The sequence below is a fragment of the Salvia miltiorrhiza genome, chromosome 2 (genome assembly GCF_028751815.1).
Source record: "Salvia miltiorrhiza cultivar Shanhuang (shh) chromosome 2, IMPLAD_Smil_shh, whole genome shotgun sequence".
NCBI classification, from domain to species: domain Eukaryota; kingdom Viridiplantae; phylum Streptophyta; class Magnoliopsida; order Lamiales; family Lamiaceae; genus Salvia; species Salvia miltiorrhiza.
In genome coordinates, this window is record NC_080388.1 from 2355882 (window position 1) to 2382659 (window position 26778).

Sequence of the window (26778 nt, forward strand, 5' to 3'; positions counted from 1 at the left end):
TGTTAATAGAATATTAAAATCAAATTTATATATATGCATTTTGTGAGTTGAAAATATAGAAATATATATATATATATATATATATATATATATATATATATTATGAAACAATTAATATAAAATAATTAATTATCAAACTTAATTTTTATAAAAAAATTAATTAATTAATTAACAATATTTTATACATAACAATTTAATATGAAGTTACAATAAATATTAAGGGAAAAGGTGCAAATTGGCCCCCGAAGTGGTAGCCCCTGTAGCGTATAACCCCCCTTACTCACTGTGTGTGCAACTAAACCCCCGAACTCAAAAAAATGGCTCAATTAAGCCCCTCTGACCAAACGGTGTTATCCCACCGTTAGTCAAACTTTTTTTTTTCGGTTAAGTATCAAATAAGCCTCTAACATGGAAGCCCTTATTACATCCAGCACCCTATGGCAAGGGGTGTGTCAACTAAGCCCCTAAACTACGTAATTTCAGACAATTAAACCCTCTGCCCTAACGGATAGTTAACTCCGTCAGTTTTTTTTTTTTTTTCTAATTCTCTCCCCTCTTTTGTTTTGTGTTTCCGCCGCCACCAGTCTCCAGATCTCGGCCTCCCTCTCACGATTCCACTGCCGACTCCTCTCTGTTCTCTCCTCTCACTCACCTCTCTCTAATCACCGACACCTAAATAGTGGCCACCACCGCATCTCTCCAATTTTCGGCAACCATAGTGGGCACCATGGCCGCCGCTCGTGGTTCAAGCCCCGCCGCCGCCTGTAAGCCCTAACCCCAAAACTAGGCGCCGCCATCTGTCTCTCTTCCTCTTTTCTTGGGTCCGACCGATAGCAGCGAGGATCGTCGTCGACCGACTCATCTCTCCCCCTGGCTCTGACTAGCAGCAGCACTTAGCCCACCGACGGTCGCTCTTGCTCTACTCCAGTGAGCAACAACAGACGGCTACCACCGCCATCCGCCGACTCCAAAATCTGCACTATCTCTATCTGATTTGATAAAATCCGGGTTGTTCAACATAAGAAGGTGCACCAAACGTTCACCAATCATCTTTGGTCCATTTGGTTTGCTCGAAATATTCTCTTATTCCATGGGAAGATGGAACGTGACTCTGGTCTGGGTGTTTCGTACTCGAGAGGAGCAGATCCGTATTTCTTGCGATGCAGCGGTGGAACGTGACTCTAGTTTGGGTGTTGGGGCGTTCATCTCTGAAGGTTTTGTTGGGAATATCTGCTGCCGTTTTAGTTTTATTAAGGGGGCTTTCTCGGCTATGGAGGGTGAAGCATTGGCGATTCTGGAAGGTCTCCGGTGGAGAGAGGAACTGGGCGAGTTGCATGTTCAGTCTATGTCTTCCGGCAAGTTGCCTTATGTTATTTTTCCCTCAAATTAAAAAAATTAAAAAGTTAACGGTGTTAACTCTCCGTTAAGTCGGAGGGCTTAATTGTCCGAAATTACGTAGTTTAGGGGCTTAGTTGACACACCCCTTGCCATAGGGTGCTGGATGTAATAAGGGCTTCCACGTTAGAGGTTTATTTGATACTTAACCTTTTTTTTAATTGAAAAGTGGGGCCCACCATCACCATTCTTTCGCCCCATTCTTCCCATCTGATCCCTCTTCCCCACCACCCCCCCTCCACGGCCTCCCTCGCCTCCTTCCCCGCCAACATCACCTCCATCAACCTCCCCCACTCTAAATCCAAATCTGCCTCTAAGCTCATCGCCGCTGTTGTTGGCGCCGCCATCGTCATCCTCGCTCTCGCCGTTTTCATCCACTTTCGCAAGCAAGATAACCGAGAGATCGCCCGTTTTCGGAGTTCCTGTACCTCAGCTCAGATCTGGACGACGACATTAAAATGTGGTTGTTCTTCGCCTCGCGTCTTCTCCGTCCGTCCAAAGTTCTGTCCGCCGCCTTCTACCAGATCTGCGATTCCAATCACCGACAATCGGGCCGTCCAGATCTGAACTCCCGTCTCCGCCGCTTCATCGTCTGGTGTTCTTCGACGGTCGATTGCTCGCCGCCGGCTCCGCCTCAGGTGCTAATCGGTCCAACCTCGCCGTGAATCGATTGGGCTGCGAGAAGAAGAAGACGCACCGGTCTTCTTTCCCGCTCAAGAAGAAGCACCGCGCCGACATCTGCTCCCTTCGGCTTCTGCTACCTGAACTGGAAGCCACTCATCCGATGCCACGGCCCCTCCGCCGCCAAGCTGTCTCTATCACCACGCTTGGCTCAGCTACGCCCGCGTCTCCGAGATCCGCCTCGACGGCCTCGGCCTCTCCGACAAGATCAGCTGAGGCCTCGAGAAGCTCCAGCCCCTCAAGCTGCTCTCCCTCTCCAACAACAATCTCACCGTCATTATCACCCTTGACCTCGCCCTTATTCCCAATCTCGAGCACCTCAAGCTGCGCCGCAACTCCCTCTCCGGCAACCTCCCGCCTTCTCTCTCCACCGTCCAGTTTCTTGAACTCTCGCACAGCGTGAAGAAGCTGGCCGGATTCCGGCGAGAGAGGGAGGCTGAATAGTGAAGGTGGGCCCCACATTTAATTAAAAAATTAAAAAACGGTTGACTAACGGAAGAATTAACGCCGTTTGGTCAGAGGGGCCTAATTGCACGGTTTTTTTGAGTTCGAGGGTTTTGTTGCACACACAGTGAGTAATGGAGGTTATACGCTATAGGGGCTACCACTTCGAGGGCCTATCTGCACCTTTTCCCAAATATTAATACATCTATGATGAACAATAATCTAAATAATTAAGGTTATATTATAATTGAGATAAAATTGAAACTTGATGTATTTTCTGGTCAGACTATAAAATCATATTGTAATTACGATTAAATTAAAAATTGATATATTTTCTGATCAAATTATAAGATCATGTTATAAACTATAAAATTGATAAATTACATATATTTTCCGGCAATAACTCCTGTAATTAATTACTCCATACAGATTGCACACTTCCATACAGCCTGTACGTGCAGATATGATTGCACTAGCGAAGAAGTTTCCTCTTAGCTCTTCACTATTATATCAAATGGGGTTAGGTCAAAAGAAATGTTTAATTAGTATGAAGTCACTATAATGATTTAAAAATCCACTAAGCCACATGCGCACTAACAATATTCTAGCAGCCTCAAGTCAATGGACCTCTCTATATATCTCTCTCCTATCCACTCATATTCATTTGTATTATCTTCGATCGCAATAAAACCTTTTAAATTTTCATTTTTGGGCGTCCATAATATTTTAATACTTTTTATATTTGAATTATAGCCCACTATTAATAATATTTATTAATTAATTTATTTTTTTCATCAATTTTAATACTAATTACTTTATTTATCTATGATATCGTTTCTATTTTTACCATTTTGATTCGTTCACAATATTATTATTTCCATTTTTATTTATAATAGTAGGGTCCATAAACTCCACTCAAAATAATAATAGGATCAAAACTTCATTCACAACAATATCCATTACTATCAACTACTATCCACCAAATAGAAACAATCACATATCCATCGTGGACAAGCATAACGTGTCCACCACTGATGTGACAATTTTAATTAAGGAAGAGGATTAACATATCTTAATTAAAATTGACACATCAGTGGTGGGTACGTTATGCTTGCCCATGGTGGATAGGCGATTATTTTTTATCCACCAAAACTCGTATCATCTACAAAGTGGAAATGGTATTGTGGACGAAGGGAGTATAAGATATTTTTACTATTTTCAATACACTCAACAACTTCGTCTTAAAACTCGTGTCACTCGCTCCTAACATGTTTTATTGTGAAGGGAATATATGTTTACAAATTTATCATAGTTCTATAATTTGTTATTTATTTTAACATCAGAAAGTAGTTTAGTAAACTTATTAAGTCTTATATTTATTCCTTATTATAAAATAAAATATTTTTATATCTACAATATCATAAAACTAAGATAAAATATAGAAATTTTTTACTCTATGTAATATTTAAATTCATAATTATCACATGAATCAAATGTATCATTTTACTAATAAATTAAATAAATATAAGCAATATACCGAGAACTTGAGTTGAATTAGTTTTCCACCATCAGTTTCATCCAAAACATTTTCTATGAAAGAAAATTAATAATACTTCTCCGTCTCCATTTCTTCTAGACTTCTAGTATTACTATTGACTAGGGCTGTCAAAATGGGCCGAAAATGGCCCGGCCCGTAGTTTTGGCCGGGCTGGGCTAGGATTTTCAAGGCCCAAAAAAAAACCGGGCCTCCCTGGCCCGGCCCATGTGGCCCGCCGGGTCACCCGGTCCGCGGGCCAAAAAGCCCGCCGGGCTCTTGGGCCTAAATCGGCCCGTCAGTATAGAATGTGAAAATTTCAAAAATTTATATCTCCTCCCAAATTCCAATCGGCCAATCCCAATGAAACCAACTCAATCTAAGTCAATTTCTTCCATTGACGACAATGACGAGTCGAAGTCTAACTTAAGATTTAAATTAGCAATCAACAATCAATATTAAATTATTTTTACTTGAAAGATTTATTTATTTTTTATTATTTTTTGTGGTTGTTATTTGATTCCAGTTGATTTGATTACTGTATTAATTAATTTGTGAATAAATCGTTTTCAGTTTTTGTTGTTTTTGCAATTAGTTTTTGTTTTTTTTACTTGTATTCATATTATTTACATTTAGTTTTAGTCATATTTGTTTACATTTAATTTTAGTCAATTATGTAATTTAGATGTAGATTGTTTAAGGTCGAATTTGTCTTCATTTTTTTCTTTAAATTTGATTTAATTTATTAATTTTTGGAGCTAAAAAGAAAAAGAAAAAAATATAATTTTTGGCCCGTTTTGGCCCGGCCCGCCCGGTAGCCCGTATAGGGCCGGGCTGGGCTTCATTGTTCAAGGCCCGCTGAAATTTTGGGCCGGCCCGACCCGGCCCAAAAAATTGCCTAGACCCGCTGGGTTGGGCCGGGCCGGCTCGGCCCGCAAGGTTTGACAACCCTACTATTGACTCTGACCTCTAAATTTAATAATTGAAGAGAAAACGTATTAAAAATCAAAATTAACCTAACAAATTATAGAAATTAGAAAGATATTGATATTCAACAACCCCACTCACTACTCACTAGTATATAAATTAAAACCACCTCAACTCCCCACTTCCACCATTCCCCACCACCGCCATGGCCGACCACCCTCCCTCCGCCGCCGTGCTCGAGCGCTGCACCATCCAGCCGCCGCCGCACGCTGCGGAGCTAACCCTCCCCCTCGTCCACTTCGACATCAAATGGCTCCACTTCCACGCCGTCCACCGCCTCATCTTCTTCGACCTCCGCTGCTCCAAATCCCATTTCCTCCAATCCATTCTTCCCCAATTCAAACAATCCCTAATCCAAACCCTATCCCACTTCCTCCCCCTCGCCGGAAAAATCGTCCGCCCCCTCAACTCCGGCCGCCGCCCCTACTCCCGATTCGCCGCCGGCGACTCGGTCTCCCTCACCGTTGCCGAGTCCGATCTCGACTTCGCCGAACTCACCGGAAACCATCCCCGCGCCGCCGACGACTTCTACGCCTGCGTCCCCCGCCTCCCGCCGGCGGAGCGCACCTCCGACAACGACGTCGTTTTGCCCGTCCTAGCTCTGCAGATGACGCTGTTCCCCGATCACGGCGTCTGCTTGGGGTTCACCAACCACCACGCCATCGGCGACGCCAGCTCCGTCGTCCGATTCATCAAAGCGTGGGCCACCGTGAGCAAACACGGCGGCGACGCGAAGCTGATCGGAGAGAACCCGCAGCTGCTACCGTCTTTCGACAGAGCCGCCGTGGCGGATCCCGACGGTCTCGATTCATACTACTGGAACCTAATGAAACAATCACGCGCCGTCGAGTCGCCGCCGGTATCCTTCCCTCTGAACAAGCACCGCGCCACCTTCGTCCTCACCGCCGACGACGTGCAGAGGCTTAAGCACCACGTGCAGTTTAAGGTACTAAACACCACAGCCCGATTACATAGCTGACGGGAAAATCGTAAACTATTGCATAGGGATGGCAGTGGATCTTGGACCCGGTCCAGATCCGTGCGGATCTGGATCTCAATTTTTTGGACCCGACGGATCTGGATTTGGATCTCAATTTTGAAAACGGATCTGGATCTGGATCTTGAAATTTTAGATCCGGATCCGGCCCAGATCCGACTCGTGGATCCGTTTTATTATATATATATTTTTTATATTTTATATTTAGTTTAATAATAATATTAACTAAATTAAAAATAATAAATAAATTATATTCAAAAGAATAAAAACTAAAAGTAATTAGATAAAAGTATTTTGTGTTATATTTTTCATGATGGAAATTAGATGTTGTTGATTTTGTGAAATTTTTTTAATTTAATTTAAAAATAGTAGATCCATGGATCTGGACACGTGGACCCGCGGATCTGACGGATCTGGATTTGGATCCAAAATTTTCAGATCCACGGATCTGGATCTGGTATATGAAAACGGATCTGGATCTGGTATTGGCCAGACCCGGTCCAGATCCGGCCCGTTGCCATCCCTACTATTGCATTATATTTCTTCGAACTTTTGGCAAATAAAATCATGAATTATTTTAAATTTATAATTTTAATGAGATTTTTGAAGTGTGACAAATTAAATCGTTATTTTTTCTATTTTTGTAATTTCGTCCCTTCAATTTTTTTCGACTGTTGGATTGTTGTGTTGGAGTTTACGTGAATTAGTTCGCCACGTAATATTCATGTTGCGACGTTGTTTTCTATAAAATTAATGCTGAATATTGAAAATTATGGTGTAAATACATGATACAATCTCTTTATAATTTGGAGAAAATTTTAATTTAAAATGTATGAAACAGCATCGTTCAAGTCTCAAAAAAATGACGTCACCTTTATTTATCCAAGTAAGCCTAAATTAAACACTCTCGCGATTGAAAAATAACTGGGGGTCAAAATTGCAAAAATTGAAAAAGTTGTGATTTATTCATCACACTTCAAAAGTCATGTTAAAATTGCAAATTCGATATAGTTCGTAATTTTAATCGTCAAGACCTTATTTCTTTTCCCCGCCAAAATTATAGTTAAATTATTACTCCTTATGGTGTTTTCGTCTATTCATAAAAATTATAGTGTTTTTTTTTTCTTCTAAACATTCCTTATATTTTAAATTTAATTCATAGTCAATATTTACACAAAGGATCAATTATTTAACATATCAATTTTTTTTCAACTTTATATACATTTCTCAATCTTTTATTAAAACTTGTGCTCTTAAACCATATTACAATTTCAATTTGATAATAAAATGTAGCTTAATTAATAAGATGTTTCTCCTCTAATTAATAGATCAAGGTTTTAAACCACCAAGGAAAAATGGGGAACCATCAACTATAGTTGATCTTCTTTAAATTAAAAAAAATATTAACGCCTCCCTAAAATATGTATAAGTATTTTTGGCACGAATTTTAATAAAAAATATTTTGATGGTTTTAATGAAAAATTGTTTAAAGTGTTGATAGTGGATAAATGATCACATATTAAGTATTGTTAAATAGATTGTAGATAAGTAAGTAGAAGTTCCAAGTAAAAAATTGTGAAAATTATGTTAAGAGTATTATCAAATATAGTGTGTGGATAAATTTGGGAGACATACCAAAAAGAAAATGTATACATAAATATGGATAACAGAAAGAGTATAATTTTAGTGGTCAAAAAGAGTATAATTCAATTGCATAATTAACTGAATAACCAATTCTAGTGTGTTTTTATTATTTTTTATAATTGATTTGTGCTTTATTTCCTAACAGAGTAGTCGGCCGGAGCTGCGGGCGACGTCGTTCACTGTCGCCTGCGCATTCGTCTGGGTCTGCCTGGCAAGGGCCGAGGAGGCGGCGGCTGACGACGACGAAACAGAGTATTTATGCTTTGCAGCGGACTGCCGCGGGCGGCTGCAGCCGCCGCTGCCGGCAGCGTACTTTGGCAACTGCCTGGCGCTCGTGAAGGTGGAGACGGCGCACGGGGTGCTGAGGGGCGGTGGAGGGGTTGCGGCGGCGGCGACGAGCATCGCGGAGGCGATAGAGAAGACGGTGAACAACGAGAAGGGGATTCTGGAGGGGGCAGAGGAGTGGCCGAAGGAGTTCGGGAAAATGATCGGGAAGCGGCTGTTCGGGGTGGCGGGGTCGCCGAGATTCGATCTCTACGACGTCGACTACGGGTGGGGGCGACCGAGGAAGTTTGAGTCGCCGTCGATCGACAGCGACACGTCGATGTCGCTGTGCAAGTCGAGGGATTTTGAAGGAGGGTTGGAGATTGGACTGTCGAGACCTATCCAAGTATTGGATGCATTTGCAGCCGTCTTTTATCAATCACTAAAGAATTTGTAGAGATTCTCTTTGAAATATGTCTTTTTCAATCACACGAGATCTTCTATATTCATCGTAATTTTTTTATGTTACGTGTGCTTTTTATTTCTCTAAGTTTCTAACTAATAGGTTGGGGTTCGAGTCACCATAGGAGCTAGAGTGTGAGTGAATTTTTTCATTTCTTTGAGTGTAACAATTTTTAAAAAAAAATGAAGTTCCGTTTCTCTTTTGCACGAGCGACATATTTTTCTTTTATTTTTGTAATTTTGGAATATAAGTTGTTGTAGATCTCTTTAAACATTTAATGATTACTCTGTAATATTTGATTTTACTGAGACAAAAAACCAACTTAATTTTATAAATTCAAACTGAGTTTGGGTAGTCAATGAGTATATTACTATACGAGTTTAAATTGAGGTGAGAATAAATAATTAGTAGGTATTTATAGTATATATATTTAGCGCTGGCAAAACGGACGGGCCAGGCCCAGCAGGCTTTTGAGATTGGTTGGGTCGGGCTGCCAATTTTCAGGCCCAGCCCAACCTCGACCGGGCTACAGGGCAGTCAAGCCAAACCCGTCCAATATTTTTTTTTTTTTACTAAATTTTGTTTTTATTTTTACAAAAAATTACATAAACTAAAATAAATCTAAATAATAAAAGGTTACAAACTGGAAGCTACAAACAAACACAAAAAATGGTGAAACAACGGCTGCATAAACTACAAGCCTAGGCTGTCTAAACTAAAAAATTGAGTTTGGCCGTCTCTCACGCATCCTACAAGCCTAGGCTGTCTAAAAAAGGGGTAGCCAATGAATCTCATTAAAATCACAACAATATACAAATTGGAATAAACATGTTATTGTGGATGTGGCCACTTCCTCAATTAAAATTGGGGACTTTGTAATTAATTTATTTCCTACTAAACTTTTACATCTCTACTCTACACAAACAATCTTCAACCAATAAACTGCTATTCATAGACGGCCGGACGCAAGCTTGTACACGGGCAGAATCAGATACGTTGGTTTGCTTTGAATTGTAGGGTTTCAAGTTGAAATTTTCAAAACACTATAAACTACTTAATTAAAATTAGATTAATAAACATAAAATTTAAAAGTACACCGGGCGGGCTTGTTAGCCCGAAAACCCAGGGCTTTTTAGCCCCGAAGCCTGATCTGCCCGGCGGACTGATTGGGCAGGCTTTTTAGGCCCGGGATTTTTTGGGCCTACATTTTATACAGCTCAACCCAGCTCTATATATATATTAAATACATTGCATTCTTATGATCTATGGTGAAGGCGTTCGAGTTTTGAGAGAACGACAGGAAACTCATTAACGAAAAAGTTGAGATCTTCGAGGACAGAGCTTGATTGTTCAACCAATTGTTGAAGTCACGTTCCATTTTTTCAAGAAGAATTTGGGAAGAAGAAGGTGTAGAAAGTGGAAGAAAATGGGAGAATGGAGAGAGTTGATGTATTGTGATGTAAAAATGATGTAAAAAGTATAATATTTATGAATAAATATAAGAAAAAAAAAGTTAAGGACCATTGCAGAACAATATAAACAAATAAATTTTTTTGAAAAAATCGACAAAAGAGCCGTTTAAAAATATAGGGACGTGCATTCATATACGGACGCTGGAGCCGGGCACAAAGGGAGGGCCTCGCTTTGAGTAAAACAACACTTCAAAGTACTCACACTGTTACTCGAAATAAAAATGAAAAAAATCTTCCAATACATATTTCTCTATAACGGCAAACTAAGTGTGTTATTCACATATAGGATTAAACAAGCAAGCACAGAGAGAATCATATTATTTACTCCCTCCGTCCCAATATTATTGGCCACATTTCCTTTTTAGTTTGTCCCACTATTGTTGGCCACTTTCTTAAAATGGAAATATTTATCACATTCAATCTCTTACTTTATCACATTATCTCTCCTATTTTATCACTTTATTACATTCTCTCTCATACTTAATCACATTCTCTCTCCTACTTTATTACTTTTATACTCCCTCCGTCCCAATATTGTTGGCCACATTTCCTTTTTAGTTTGTCCCACTATTGTTGGCCACTTTCCTAAAATGGAAATATTTATCACATTCAATCTCTTACTTTATTACATTCTCTCTCCTACTTTATCACATTCTCTCTCCTACTTTATCATTATCTCTCCTACTTTATCACATTCTCTCTCCTACTTTATCATTTTATACTATATTACCCACACACTTAAAATACTAATCTACAACTCCTTAATTCCCGTGCCGAAACCAAATGTGGCCAACAATATTGGGACGGAAGGAGTACTATATTACCCACACACTTAAAATACTAATCTACAACTCCTTAATTCCCGTGCCGAAACCAAATGTGGCCAACAATATTGGGACGGAGGGAGTAGTAAAAATAAAAAGGTGGGATATTCATACATTCTTGATTCTATGATCAAAGAATCTTCAACACGATCTGGTTGAAAATGAAAGGACTTCTCGAGACATGTCAATATAATGACAAACTAAGTGTGTCATTCACATAAAGGTTTTTTTTTTTAAGCAAGAACAAAGAGATTTATTATAAATTATAAATTCTTGATTCCATGATCAAAACATGCAGCAAAAGCCTCCATTTCGAGCTTAGGCAAAGACAATCCAATCTCCAAGCCTCCCTCAAAATCCCTAGACTTGCACAACGAGAATGCGTATTTCTCCCCATCAATCGACAACACCTCCACTTTCCTCGCCTTCCCGAACCCGAAATCCGCGGCGTAGAGGTCGACTCTGGCCGAACCAGACACGGCCAAAAACGACCCCTGCACCGCGGACATGATCTCATACCCCCAATTCTCCACACCTTCTAGAATCTTCTTCTTGTCACCCACCCTATCCTTAATGGCCTTCGCAGTAGCCTGAGCTGCGGCGAAGACCCCACCGTCGGAAATTATCTCCCGGCGCCGGACTCTAGCCAGTCCGGGCACCACGCAGTTCCCGAAGTAGTTGTCGGGAACTGGCGGATCTAAACGAGCTCGCGCATCGATCGCGATCAAGAAAAACACGAGACGATCGTCGTCTTCTTCATCAGCTAAGCTCGATTTTGCCAAACAGGACCAAACATAAGCAGCCATAGCTACAAAGGACGATACGTAAGCTAAACCTAGATCTGCGGACTGAATCGAGAGCTTGAGCTTCTCGAGCTCCGATTTGCTCAGAACGTACGTAGCTCGAACGCGATTTGTCGGCAAAGGGAGAGACGGCGGCGGGAGTGGAATTTCTTTGATTTGATTCCAGGAACACGGGTCCAGTTTTGCAGGGTAAATGAAACGAGACCTATCAAAAATCGGGAGAGATTCAGCTTCGGAAATCGAGATCTCGTCGTCTGATCCTCCGATTTTACTGGTCGAAGACCAGCGCCGTAGGAAGGCGGCGATGGAGGTGGCGTCGCCGGCGCTGTGGTGGTTCGCGAGGCCTATGCAGACGCCGCGATCGGGAAACAGAGTCACTTGCAGAGCTAGAACTCGGAGGAGTTTGGAATCGGATTGGACGATCATCGGCGGCAACTGAGGGATGAGACCGTAGAATTTATCGGCATCTCGAGCGCGATTCGCGACGAAATTGTCGAAATCGTCGCTCGATTCGCAAACAGATAGCGGAACAGAGTCGCCGGGGATGTATCGTAGTTCCGGCAAAGCGCCGGAGTTGAGAGGGTAGACGATGTTGCCGGCGAGTGGGAAGAAGTGTTTGAGGGTTAGTGAGAGGGATTGTTTGAGTTTGGGGACGATTACTTCTAAGAAATGAGGCTTCGAGCAAGGGAATTCGTAGAAGATGAGGCGACGGATTGGGTGGAAAATCAGCCAATCGATGTCCATGAAGGTCAGCGGCAGCGACTGCTCGGCTGCCGCTTCCGGCGGCGGAGCGATTTGGGAGGTTTCAAGCAGGGCCGTCGTCATCGGCGGAGGGCTAGATTTGTGGGGTCAGGTTTTTCTGAATATTTCTGGACAAGATTTACTGTATATAAATAATACTCCATCTGCCCACGAAATAAACTCTCATTTGTATTTGATACGAAAACCAAGAAAGCTGATGAAGGTATCTTGGATAATATTAAAATAACGGAAATGACATTTGTCCACCGAGTGTCCAAGACACTCGGTCAAAACCCGATTTTTTTCAATTAACAAAAATGGGTCCGTTTTGAGTGATTTGTGTATTTACTAATTTATCCCTTATTAATTTTTGGAGATTTTATTGTTTTTTATTTTCGGTTTTAAGATATCCGAAAATTATGTTTTTCAGTTTCCTTATTTATTGTTTTTTGTTTCCTTATTTTTTGGTTATTTATTTTCCAAAATTATGTAAATCATATTCAAAGTTTATTTCTGGAATTCTTTTGATTATTTGTTTCTTGTTAAAATAATCCTATATTTGTTTCCAGCTTTTTTTCCGAAATTAATATTATTCATTTTTCTTGATGATTAAATTATTTATTTATATTTGAATATTATGTCTTATTTATTTGTTTCCACTAATTTTATGATTCTCCTAAAAATAATCCTATTTTTGTTTCCACATATTATTTTTTTATTGTTTCGAATTTTTTTTTTGAAATTTTGTATTTTTATATTCAAAAATTATGTTAGTTTTTTCCGAATTTTTTTTTAAATTATGTTATTTTTAGTTGTTTCCACTAATTTAGAGATTTTCATTCTCCAAAAAATAATCTTAGATTTGATTCCAATAATATAGATATTCTTCTAAAATAATCTTAGATTTATTTCCACATTTATTTTATTTTTTATTTTGCGATTTTATGTTAATTTTATTTGTTTCCACTAATATAGAGTTTTCCTTCAAAATAATCTTAGATTTGTTTTCATTTATATATATTTTTTCCAATATTAAAAAAAAAATATTTCGAAGATGATTTTTTTTTAACAAAAAAACTGAAATACAAGAAAAAGGTGATTGGTGGAAATAATCCTAGATTTGTTTTCAGTTATATATATTTTTTCATATTTTTTTTAAAAAAATTCGAAGATGATTTGAAAAAAAAAACTAAAATACAAGAAAATGTGTTTTGGGGATTTGAACCTGAGACCTCAATAATATGTGAGTGGCAACCGCATTAATGAAGCGTTAGAAATAAAAATAAAATGAATCATATGGTGGGGCATCGATCGAAAAAATAAATAACATATACTTGAAGACAACGTATTATAATATAGTATTGAAGTAGATTTGATAATAAGAAAATGAACCACTATTGTGTAAGTAACGAAGTTGAAATAATTATACTTAATGAAATAAAGTTTAACTAATTAGTGAAGCTAGTTGTAATAAAAAAAAATGAATTTTTTCCAATAATTTTTAAAAAAACATTTTGAAGATGAATAATTATACTCAATAAAATAAAGTTTAATTAATTAGTGAATCTAGTTGTAATAAAAAAATGAATTTTTTCCAATAATTTTTAAAAAAACATTTTGAAGATGAATACAAGAAAAATGTGCTTGGGGGATTTGAACCTAAGACCTCAGTAAAATGTGAGTGATACTTTGCCACCTTGTCCGATAGTGGCAATCACATTAGTCAATCGTTAGAAATAAAAATAAAATGAATCATACGATGGTACATCAATCGAAAAATTAAATAAAATATACTTGAATTAAATGCATTATAATAAAGCAGTAAACGCGATATAATAATAAGTAAATTGAACTAGTGTGAGTAACGAAGTTGAAATAATTATACTCAATGAAATAAAGTTGAATGATATAATAGAAATGAATTAGTGAAGTTGAAAATAAATATAAAAATAACATAGTGAATACGATGAGACATCGCTCGGAAAACTATATAATATATACTTGAAGACAATGTATTATACTAATATAGTATTGGAGTCGATTTGATAATAAGAAAATGAACTACTATAGTGTAAATAATGAAGTCGAAATAATTATACTCAATGAAATAAAGCTGAATTAATAATTGAAATAAAGTATTGTGAGAGTGAATAAAAAATTAAATAAAATGAATCATACGATGAGATTTTGCTCGAAAAACTGTAAAACATATACTTTATTTGTATGTATTTTAATAAAGTATTGTAATCGATTTGATAATAACAAAATGAACTACTATTATGTAAGTAACGAAGTCGAAATAATTATACTCAATGAAATAAAGTTGAATGATATAATATAAATGAATTAGTGAAGTTGAAAATAAAAATAACATAGTTAATACGATGGGACATCGCTCGGAAAACTATATAACATATATTTGAAGAAAATGTATTATAATATAGTATTGAAGTCGATTTGATGATAAGAAAATAAACTACTATAGTGTAAATAATGAAGTCAAAATAATTATACTCAATGAAATAAAGTTGAATTAATTAAATGAAATAAAGTATTGTGAGGGTGATTTTTTTTAAGTGAAATGAATCATACGATGAGATTTTGCTCGAAAAATTGTATAACATATACTTTATTTGAATGTATTTTAATATAGTATTGTAATCAATATGATAATAACAAAATGAACTACTATTGTATGAGTAACGAAGTCGAAATAATTATACTCAATGAAATAAAGTTGAATTAATTAATTGAAATAAATTAGTGAATATGAAAAAAAAATTTGAATCATACGATTGGATTTTGCTCGGAAATCTATATAACATATACTTTATTTGAAAGTATTTTAATAAGGTATTGTAATCGATATGATAATAACAAAATGAATTATTTTTGTGTGAATAACAAAATCCAAATAATTGTACTCGATGAAATAAAGATAAATTAATTAATTGAAATAAATTAGCGAATTAAATTTAATAATAAGAAAATAGAATTAAGTTTAATTAATTAATTGATTTGAATGATTGACCACTAAAATGAAGAGATCTAAATCTTTGATCTCAATCTTCCTAAGCCTCGTCATCATTAATTTTCACTAAATCATCATAAAAAATCGATAGATTATTATGGAAGGGATAATATTGTCAAATCACAAAATACCAAAAAATGGTGAAATCAAATCTTAACAAAAAACCCGGTTTTTAGCTAAGTGTCCAGGACACCGAGTGGCTAAATATCACTGCCCTTAAAATAATTAAATAATAATGAAACATAACGGCGCATGCAAAATTGTGGAACATTGTAACTAATCCAATTGGAAAAAAATATTTATCCCACAACTTTTGGAACTTTATATCGGCCGACATCATCTATTTCAAACTGCAAACGTAATGTTTTTGTAAATGATTATTCATAATAAAATTCTATTACTATATTTTATTGGTGATTCCAACCGCCACATATAAGGGTAATGTAAGGATATAATCCCCCCTCCCCCCTTCCCCGAAAGAAATATCAAATAATGCAATGTATAGTATTTATTGTATATGATGGTTGCATAATTATAGTTGATGATGTATAACCGTCAAGTATATGCATATCGTCAAGTATAATATAATGCATAATGCTTGTAAAATTATACTTGATGGCTTCTTACCGCCGTCATGTATAACATAAAACATGATGATTTTGTTATTATAGTTAACACTTAGTAACTGTTATATATGTCGGCATTGATAACGTTTAAATATATATACTTGACACCTTTGAATCGTCATATATGTAGGAATACATTATAGATTGTTATGATGAAATACATTACGGTCTACGGATTGTTATGATGGAATCCATGTCGGTTTGTCATGTACTTGACACTTATAAACTGCCGTGTATAATGGAATACATGACAGTATATTTTTTATACTTGACATTTTCGAACCGTCTTGTAAAATATTTACAGAGTATATGACGGTTTTCTATTGTCATTTATAGTTTAAAAATCGTCTTGTTTGGGCGAAATTTTGTCTTACTTAGATAATATGCTCTTTCTAAAATTTAAAATATTATTTCCTATTTTATTTATTTTATTTATCAAACATAATATTGATATTTATTTATTTATTTCCTATTTTATAGGTTGTAGGTAAAAAAAATAATCAAACAGATACCTATTTTGTCTTATATATTACAAAGGAAGAATTTCTCGAAAATCCTTTGTCATTTCAGTTACAGAATGTTTAAACAGATACCTATTTTGTCTTATTTATAGATAGTACTAGTATTATTCCCGTGCGATGCACGGTGATACCTATTTAATTAAAATAGTAAAAAAATTATATTTTTAGAATATTATATTTAGAAAATAAAATTCTATAAATTACTTATATTTTTATATAAAATATCTCTAATAAGGATAGCAGCATTAAAATGAAGATGAAACCATTTTATAGTTTGAGGCTTATCAAATAATTGACTAAGATCTTGACAAAACCTTTTTATCTAATGATTATTATTATCTATTTAAAATTTCCACCAAATATATAGATATTTTTCTTTAAAATTTTCTATTAGTCTTGAAAGAGTTTTTGGAACTTTTAATTACTTTTTACTGATTTGGATTTCACAACATATTTTTTTGAGGCGTTAAGTGACTGTAAATCCACAAATTATTAGTGAATTTTGGTATTTTTTCAACTATATAAAGTTGTGACATAAATACACTGAATTATAATTTCGTCCAAATCAAAACCATACATGGCAAAATTATAGATGATATAATATATACACATTATATTAAAAATAACTTATACAAAATTTATACTGAAATATATACAGTACTAATATGTATATATATATATATGTGTGTGTGTGTGTGTGCGCGCGCGCGCGCATGTATGTGAGTGGTAATATATTATATTTAATGCATTTTTTTATTTTTAGTGAATATATAGTTTAATTTTAAAATTTGTATTTAGATAAAATAATAATACAACCTAGAAACTATGAAAATGACTTAATGGAAAATCATTAAATGGAGAACCATTATCGATTTTTCTTTAAAAATAAAAAATAAAAGTAGATTGAAGAATTTAATTTTGTATTAGCACATCATTTAATTTACTGAATTTGCATACATTTTATTTTGAAAAAACTATGAAAATGTGATAAATTATATCAATAGAAAAAATTTTAACAAACAAATATCTGTATAATGTAGAGTAGACGAAATGAATAAAAAAAATTAGAAATAAAAAATTATAACCATAAATAGTAAGGTGATTTTTGGCTGCAAAATATAAATTACTATTTTTGAAAGTGGTTGTGCTTCTATATATATATATATATATATATATATATATATATATAGGGGAAGACTAAAATAAAAAACGCTTCTTAAAATATAAATTAGGAACCATTTTCAGCCCTTAGATCATCAAGATCTACGGTTGATTCATCACCTTGTTGAATAAATTCATGGTCCTGAGTTCGAATCCCAAAGGTAGCAAAAAATTATTTTTCGCAATTCATGCCTTTATACAGTTTATTCATGCGTGTTATATATAAAATTCATGCATTTTTGCTGGTTCGTAATTCTTAAAATAAGGGTGGTTTATTGAATAACGGCCCCCTATATATATATATATATATATAGGGTTGAGTTCAACAGAGAATTATCTTTTTATTCATGATGAACAAATCTATATATTTTACGAACAGATCAACATAACAAATGAACAGACGTATTTAGTAAAAATATAGAAAAACTCGCCACCAGCAGGATTCGAACCTGGGTCAAATTGTTGTTCATGCGGTACATTGATCTGTTCATTAAAATTATAGATCTGTTCGTTTTTATTTTACGAATTCTCTATTCTCCACAATATTTAGCTTCTCTGTTGAACCCTTCTCTCTCTCTCTCTCTATATATATATATATACAGAACCGATCACCTATCCACCGTGGGCAAGCATAATGTGCCCACCATTGATGTGGCAATTTTAATTAGGAAAGATAAGTAATATATATATATATATATATATATATATATAATATAGAAAATTATCTATATAGTTTCTAAAAATTACAATAAAAAAATTAATTCTAAAAATAGTAAAGTGATTTTGGCGGGAAAATATAACTTACTATTTATGTTAATGATTGAGCTTTTATATATATAGATAATATAGGTCGGTAGAATTTGCAAATATAGGTAACGTGGTTGTTCCTCTCTCTCTCTCTCTAAACTTTGACCAAAACATTAAACTCCAGCTAAGCAAATATTAGCAACTCACAAATGAGAAAATGTTATGAAGTAGAGTGAAATTAGAGAGAATAAGAGAGAAAACAATAGAGAATAAATTAGTGAGAAAACATATCATGAGGATCGAATATTTCTATTTATAATGATACATGATTAGGATTTAGAATTAGGTCATTATCTATATTAGGAAAAATACATTATACTTCTTTTGTTCACATAAAATCTACCTAATTTGTCATTTTTGTTTGCCATAATAAATATACCCAATTTATTTTTGATAAGTTCCCCACTCAATTTACGGTCAACTATTTTATTAAAATTCATGTCATTCAAAATTGAGTATATTTTATGTGGACATAGGAAGTACTCCATCCGTCCATGAAAGAACTTCCTAGGAGGGAGTGACACGAGTTTTAAGAAAAAATATTATTGAGTGTATTGAGAGTGGATAAAAGGTAGTTGAGTGTATTGGAAGTGGTGAAAATGTGTTATAATTAATATTGGGAGTTGTGAAAAGTGAAAAGTAAGAGGATTATAAGTGGTGGGGTATAGTCCAAAAATAGGTAGAAAGTTCTTTTGTGGACGTCCCAAAAAGGAAAGATAGGAAGTTCTTTCGTGGACGGAGGGAGTATATATTTACAATAGAAAACTTTTTTGTATTCCAATTAAGATCACAAACATGCATATTTTTTTTATATATAAATAGTACTCTTTTCGTCTTATTTATAACGTTCCAAAAAAAATGAGACACGTACATTAGAAATAGTGATTTAATTTAGACAATAAAGTAATCTTTTAAACTTAATTAAAAAAAAGTAAATTATGACATAGAAATGAAAAAGTGATTTAACAATAAATTGGAAGGGACCCACATCTTGCAAAATGCATTCAAGTGGAGACCCCTTAATTATTTCTTTTTTGAGTTTAGAAATTAAAAATAGGACAGTTCCCGAAAAAGTTAGAACATTATTAATAGGACAAGATGAAGTACTTCATATTACGCATTCCATGTTTGTCACCTGCATACAAAGTAAGTAATTGTTGTCAATAGTCCCCTTGAAATGGCCTAGTGATTGGGGTGGTTGCCTGTTGTCCAAGAGGTCACAGGTTCGAATACTCCCGGCCACAATAACCACTAGGTGGGGTGTGTGTGGTTTGTATTATTTATAATGTAATTTCATCAAAAAAAAAAAAGTAATTGTTGTCAAAGTAATTGACAAATCCTGATAATTAAGACAAATTAAGTAGGGGAAAAGACACATTTAGCCAAACTCACATAGTTAAGGACTTATATAGCCACAAGGTTTAAAGTAAGACTTTAGTAACCAAAAGCCAACCAAATGACCAAACAGCCCTTCGTCTACAAATCATGCTTAATTAATACATACAAACAGTAATACCAGGCACAACATGCTTCCGTAACACTTCAAAATAATTCAAAACATAAATCAACATTATACCTTCCGTCGATTGGTCACCTTCAGGAGCTTTTGTCGCGTTTTACGGACTTCCTGCCTCCTCGGCCTTCGTCCAACCACGCACTCGCAAGAGCTAGTTGCAACCTTCTTCCTTCACTGTGTTTCGACTTTCGCCGAATGGTCACCTTCAGGAATCAGTTTCCCTCCTTCACTGTGTCTCGACGTCTAATACTTTTGTTGATAAATGAAAAGAAAATATTTTTACTAAACCGAAAGTTGGGCGAAAACAAAGCGTTTAACGAGGAATTATAAAATATTTAATTTATTTCATAATAATCTCCCTAAGGGAGGAGACTAACTTGTTTAGCTACTCATTGGTAGCTAATACTTGTATGCATAAAATAAAAGAAACTAAAACTAAAACTGAAAAACTTTGAAAACAAAATTTAAAATACAAAGATAATTTTCTAGAGAGAGAGTGTGTTGTGTGAGATGGTTGTGATTTTTCGATGATCTCTTCTCTCCAGAGCTCGGGTTTATATAGAGGTTTGATCCCATCTATAATTGCTTGGTAGTTGGCCTTGGATTCCTTCTTTGTGGCCAGCTACCTTGGATGGTGACGGCCACCTTCTTTAGTCGGCCATGATTGCCGACACTAGTTAGTGCCTTCACATGGAGTTGAACCTTCCTTTATCCTTTTGTGATAATGGTTGGTGAGGTCCAGCTACTTTATCTTCCACCCAACTTTGTCTCCTGCTTTCGGTGAGTGGTGCTTTCCTGGTCCCATGCTCCATAATGTTGTGAGGGGCCAGCCTGCAACTTTTCCACCATCCTTTGTCTTCTTTTGATGAGTGGATTTCCTGTAGAATTACCCACTTTTGCTAGTGGGTAGTTGATCCGCATTATCTTCCACCCACTTTTGTCGTTTCTTTTTTAGTGGGTGACCTTCTTGTCCTGAGTCACATGACTCTCTTTTCTTTGTCGGGCCCCTTACTTTTTTGGTGCACGTGGTGCTCGTCCATGTGGAGTCTTGTGCTCCTCATATTCATCAGACCGGAACTTCTTCTTGTTAGGCTTTGGAAAGAAGCCTTTGCCGAACTCCGGTTCTTTCTGCGTGGGACACTCCGCGCAGATATGGTCTACCCAATGGCCTAGATGAGCCATGTTGCAGAACTTGTGACGGGTTTCTTTGCTCCCCGCTATCTTGTTTCGCCAGAGTGTCTGCCTCTTTTCTTCGAAGGCCTTCTCCGCGAAGCTTGTAGTTTTTCCTGTCATTGAATTTAACAAGAAAGATCCAAGTCCTGCGTTATGAGAGAACTTGAATTGGTACTTTACTTTGTCCATCTCCGTGAGACAGACCCATAGTCCCCATGCACGTCTTATGGAGATTTGATCCTCTGTAAAAGTGGTAACAATGGAGATCTGGTGATCTGGAGCCTTTATTCTGTTCAAGGCCTCCGTGTCGGGTCTCCGAAGCTTAATGAAATGGAAAGCTTCATGATTCCCTTGGCCTGCTGGTTCTGGAGCTGCACTGAAAAAGTATAACTCCAGGACGTCTCCCCTGTTTAGAGACGAATTGTTTGACCAAGCATCATAGACCGTTTCTTGGATCCACCTTGGTAGACCCTTGATCTCGCTGAATGCTGGTGAAATAGTATAAACTGAGGCTAGTGCCCCAAATTCATACCACTCCTTGACCTCCTGAGGATTAGCTCCGGTAGTCATCCAAATGCGAGGATATTTTCCCGCAATATCAACCCGGCAATAGTTCGGATTGAGCCCTTTTCTGGTATTGAGTTTTTCCCATCTGGACTGGTACAGCTGCCAAACAGGAGAAATTTCAATAGTGTTAGTATCAATCTTAGATTTGCCTGTCAGCGGCCTAAGACTGATCTCTCCCTCTTTTACCCCAGAGGTGGAGGGTTGACTTGTTGGTTCGGGCTGTGAAGCCTTGGCAACAACTTTTCCTTGAGGATCCGGTTTTGACACCTTAACCTTAGGACTCGTGCTAGGGGTATTTGAATCCCCTGCTACAGGTAATCCGGCCTGTACGGTAATGCCTGCTTCGATCATGGGAGCCATGATCCCGCGCAGGAGCGGCTTGTGGGTTGCATCATTAAGATTTAGCATCTTCTTGATACATTCTCGTATACGGTTGGTTACTTTGGATTCATCATCCATTTGTATCCTTCCCGCTTGTTTGGCATGGAGTAAACACTCTTGCCATTCTTGTTGTAGCATCTCCAGGTTATCCAGGAGCTGCCTCTGGTTCTCCATGATAGAGTCAACCTCAGTTGGCTCCATCCCTTGTTAAGAAATCTGCAAGAACATTTTGATCAGATTTCAAGATGACAATATCATAATCGTAATATTGACATTCTACTTGCCATCTAAGCAATCTAGCCTTTTCAGGTTTAGATTCTATCTTTTTTGTTAAGAAAGCTTTAACATTAGTGTTATCAACTTTCAAAACGAATTTCTTAGCAAGTAAGAAAAGCGGCCATTTTTTGAATGTCTTTCTTACTGCATAAAATTCTTTCTCGTTTATGTGCCAGCGCACAGCTTCATTGTCGGAAAGAGACCGCTACAGTATCTGCAAGGTTCTTCTCCATATGGGGTGATCTTTGTGAGCACTCCCACCAGGAATCACTCGCGTCCGTGTAGAGGACCAAGTCATCCTCGCTTGATCTCCCCATGATTTCTCACCAGAAATCCAGGACTGCTGTAAGGCGACTTCCCTGGTTCGATCAGCTTCAAATCAAGGTGTTCCTTGATTATGCTCCTCATATCCTGTTGATCTTGAGTGTTCATCAGGATAGGTCTAAACCTTACAAACTCATGCTCCTTTCCAGTTTTAACTTTCAAGGTAGCTTTGAGCTGGTTCTTGTCCCACCATGCCAAAGGATTCTCATGGTAACACTTCTGAATCCTCCTTTTGACGTCGGCTATGGTCATCTGTTCTTCTTCCTTGATATCTTTGTATGATATCAGGGAAACTTTGAGGATTTGAGTTTCTTCCTCGGAGAGATCTGGGAATCCCTCGATTCTGCATTTGAGCAGAACATCTCTGAATCTCCGTTGATCCTTCATTTGTGGTCATCGGAGTCTGCCATCATCACCACGCTTGCTGCGAAATTTGATTGGCATCGAGCGATTAAAAGCTCCATTGAGCCTCTGCACAATGATCTTGTGGTCACAATTGGTTGTGAACACCAGCCTCCTGGCCTCATTGTCCTGTGTATACCGCTTGAAGGTTTGCAGAAAATTATTTCCAAATAATATATCTGCGCCGGTATCATGGAAATATATCGGTGGTGTCTTGACCTTGTACCAAGGTGTTTGACCTGCTCCGCCGATTAATATTTCTGTCTGCTTTACTCCCTTTGATAGGAGCAAATTAAAATCTTTTTGGAGAAATCCCTTCCCGCAATTCGAGGCAGTTCTTCTTCAACTTCTGCTGGAAAGACTCCTCGTTTTGCTGTACAGATTCCTGCTCCTGAATCCACATAAGCAGCAAAATATTCTGCTTTGAATTTCTCGTATAACATCCCTACAAAGATGTATATCGAGAATGGACTTGTCATTGGATCATCAATCTTTTGCGTCCGATTGTGATCTCCATTCCTTCTGCTTTCCATGACCATGGCTGATATTTGTCAAGGAAATCTCATCCCAAAATTAGGACGTCAGCTTCTTTTCCAGCTTGGCCTTCGACTTGGATTTCAAAGCCTCCGACCTCCAGAATTCTGATATATTGGTTGCTTTCTGGATTCGCCAAATAATACAACTTACTACAAGGAAACTGGTTTTCCCTATTAGTTGTATCAAATCTTGTGGAAATCCTTCTCCATCCTTCGGGACATTTGAGCTTGATTCTCATGTCCGGGACTGGTGTTTCCTGAATTGCCCTTCTTTCATACGAATGAGAGAAGCTCCTTGTTATAGGCCCTGAAGTTAGCCTATTTCCCTGGAATGATAGCCTTGGTGCTCCCAATCTGAGACTCTGATTGTGGCTTAGCACCTGCTTGTCTCCTACATCGATGTCGATTTCCCTGATCTGGGGAATCTCCACTCGGTTTGGATTGACTGCCTTGGCTACCTCCTTGAATATTTCTAGAATTTCAATGAATTCCTTTCCCAGAAATAATTCCGTATGGTGGGAATTCGATAAGGCATACGAGACTTGATAAGTCAGTGAGTATGGCCTATTTCCTCCCGTCATAAGCTCCTTCTTTTTGTAGTCCTGATAGAGAGTCAGGGCTCGGCTGAAGGATGAATCCTGTAGATTATAAGCGATTTGTGGATACATCTCGGTTATAATCTTTTTGGCATAGAGATTGCCTGAAAAACCTCCAAGAACTGATTCTTTGGCATCCCTAATTCTTTTGTCGCAGAGTGCAACATCAATCGGTTGATCTGTCCCTGGTGAAAGGGTAGATTTGATTACCAACTGAATTGCTCCAATATGAATCCATTTCATCGTACTCGCGACTTCTGGCTTCATTCTTTTGAGATCCCTCCGAATATCCTCGGCTGAAACAAGTTGGATTTCCACCTGATTGCTTGTAATCTCGATTGGAAGCGCCATTTCTCGGTTGGTAACGCCGAAATAGACATGATGCCTCCTTTTGAATGGATTCAAGCTAGTTAAAACTTGATTCATTCTTCCACTAGAAAACCCTTGGTATGTTTGTACTTCCTCGGTTTCCTTCTTGAGTTTCCTCACGAGCTTTTTCACCACCTCTTCTTGTGGAATCAGAAAATGGCTGGTAAATCCTTTCTGATCCTCCGTCTGGGTGTGGAAAACCTCGTTCTCTTCTTTAGTCTGACTCGTCTCCGGTTGATCCATCGGTCAATTCTGAATCCTGAGAGCTAAAGACTTCTTCCTGTTCGTATATACTCTCATCAGAGGATATATCTTCGAACTGATACACGGGTATCAAATCCTGGTGGTAGATAGCGTTTTCGATATCCGGTGGATTCGAATCTTCTTATCTTTCTTTTCTCGTTGTCTGGGCAATTGGTTGAAATATGCCCCTTTGCACCGCACGTCCAGCAGTTGCAATCTTTAAAACTTTCATTTGTTTTGGCTTGGGTTCGCCTGAAAGTTTTTCTTGCCGGGATTCGCTTTTGGGATGAAAACCGGCTCCTTGATGGTCCGCTCCTTTGGCCTGATTTATAGGAGCGTGCTTTCTGTCTTGTCCACATAGTTCTTGGCTTCCAAGAACTCCTCCTTGATTTTCTTTCATAGGGTTGATACCTATGTTTCTTTCTGCTCCTCTGTTGATACAGCAATTCGGCTCCAATCTCTGTCGGAAGATCAAGATTGTTGCACATCAATGGAGAGTCTTTATTGAGCTTCCTCAATTTCTTGAGGTTTCTCTGGTCCGCCGCCTTCTGGCACCATTCAGACAGCTTCTTGTGGACGTAGGACATCCGCCTTGATGCACTATCAAGTGGATAATTTCCTGGTGACACGTACTCGTTGATAAGCATTTCCCTCCATGGACTCGGAAACTTTGTAAAAAAGAGGTCCCTGGCGGTTTGATCATCAACTAACCCCATATGAGTATATAGGGTAAAAAGACGCAGAAATTCATCAAGAGCTTTTGGCTCGAGCACCACCAATCTTAGATTGTAAAGTGCCTGTTGATATTTCTTGCGCTTCTCGTCTCCTGATGCTTCGAAGAAACCCATTCCAAGAAAATGGATTTTTATTTGGTGTGCGGCAACATCGAGGATTTCCAGAGCTGATTCTTTTTTGAATAACTCATTCTTTGCCTCGTTTGACGCCTTATCCCAGAATTGTTTTACCATTCCGGAAAAGCTTGCCTCGAAGATTTTGATAAATTCTTCTTTATCATATTCCATCGTGGCAATTACTATCTTCATAGCTGAAGTCCAGTCGTCGATGAGAATTTCCCAATCTTTGAAACTGGCTTCATCAAGGTTGAGAATCAATCCATAGGGGTGGATTGGTTCTAGCGTGACCTTTCCTACAGGTGTATCCTGAAATTTGGGCCATCTCTTTTTTCTGGTTCGTTGTTGATGAATTACTTCCTCACGAACCCTATCTCCTCTAGATGATCCTTCGGGTTGATGCTCTTGTTTAGGCATCTCTCCTCCTTGGTTCATCTTCAGATCTACCATATTTAGGTTAGCAAATGATTCTGCTAACTCTTGTAGATCCTCCAATCCAATTCGATCAAGGCTATTCATGAGATTTGCCTTTCATGATTCGGATTATGTCCTCCGGTTGCAATTCTTTGGGTGCTGTATTTACTGGTAGTGGATACGTCGGGTCTTTGGACCATTTATTCCGAATTCTTTCGGAACATGGTTTTCGCCGTTCGATTTCCTCCACCTTCTTCTGGATATCACGCAAGAGGGTTAGGATTTCCTCTTGTTTGAGTGATATTTTACTCATCTCCGTCGGTAGTTCATACAGCTTGACGCCATAATATTCCACCGTTCTTTGGATCTCCCGCAAGTTGACGTTGTCGGAAGAATTTGGCTCGATTTTGTGGTAGCTTGGATAAGCTACTCCCGCCTTGTCCTTCTGTTCCATCAAATATGATATTGATGGAGGTATGCTCTGGCTTGTCTGTTTGCCGATTTGGCATCGGCATTCTCCAGTAGGGCATCAAGATGCTCCTGGATGTTCGTAATGATCTCACGAACAGTCTCCTCGTCCTCGGTAATGTTGAGCATGAGTGCTCGCCAATACCATCGTAATTCACCCATTAGGTGACTAGCCTCTCTTTCCAAAATTTGGAAAGATATCCTGTATACAAGACATCTCGGACATTCGTCCGGATCCATACCAATTTCAATGGAGTCTCCTCCCAC

The 26778-nt window shown here is 37.5% G+C and overlaps 3 protein-coding genes across 3 annotated transcripts in view; 1 reads left to right on the top strand and 2 right to left on the bottom strand.

Moving 5' to 3' along the window:
* The window catches only part of LOC131012585 (protease Do-like 7), a 498535-nt gene that overhangs the window by 171629 nt on the left and 300128 nt on the right, over nt 1-26778 (bottom strand). The gene's annotated exons all lie outside the window — the stretch shown is intronic.
* LOC131012592 (malonyl-coenzyme:anthocyanin 5-O-glucoside-6'''-O-malonyltransferase-like) lies at nt 5088-8615 on the top strand. The gene is made up of 2 exons (XM_057940575.1): nt 5088-5987; nt 7828-8615. The coding sequence occupies exons 1-2, from the start codon at nt 5187-5189 to the stop codon at nt 8401-8403; spliced, it is 1377 nt and encodes a 458-aa protein (XP_057796558.1). The 5' UTR covers nt 5088-5186; the 3' UTR covers nt 8404-8615.
* Nucleotides 10789-12405, bottom strand: LOC131012594 (anthocyanidin 3-O-glucoside 6''-O-acyltransferase-like). The gene has a single exon (XM_057940577.1). The coding sequence runs from the start codon at nt 12331-12333 to the stop codon at nt 10969-10971; it is 1365 nt and encodes a 454-aa protein (XP_057796560.1). The 5' UTR covers nt 12334-12405; the 3' UTR covers nt 10789-10968.

Bases quoted from the DNA above. Each gene is read 5' to 3' on its own strand.
- LOC131012592 (XM_057940575.1), top strand. From the start codon at position 5,187: ATGGCCGACCACCCTCCCTCCGCCGCCGTGCTCGAGCGCTGCACCATC. The intron at 5,988-7,827 runs GTACTAAACACC...ATTTCCTAACAG, and splicing joins AGCACCACGTGCAGTTTAAG to AGTAGTCGGCCGGAGCTGCG.
- LOC131012594 (XM_057940577.1), bottom strand. From the start codon at position 12,333: ATGACGACGGCCCTGCTTGAAACCTCCCAAATCGCTCCGCCGCCGGAA.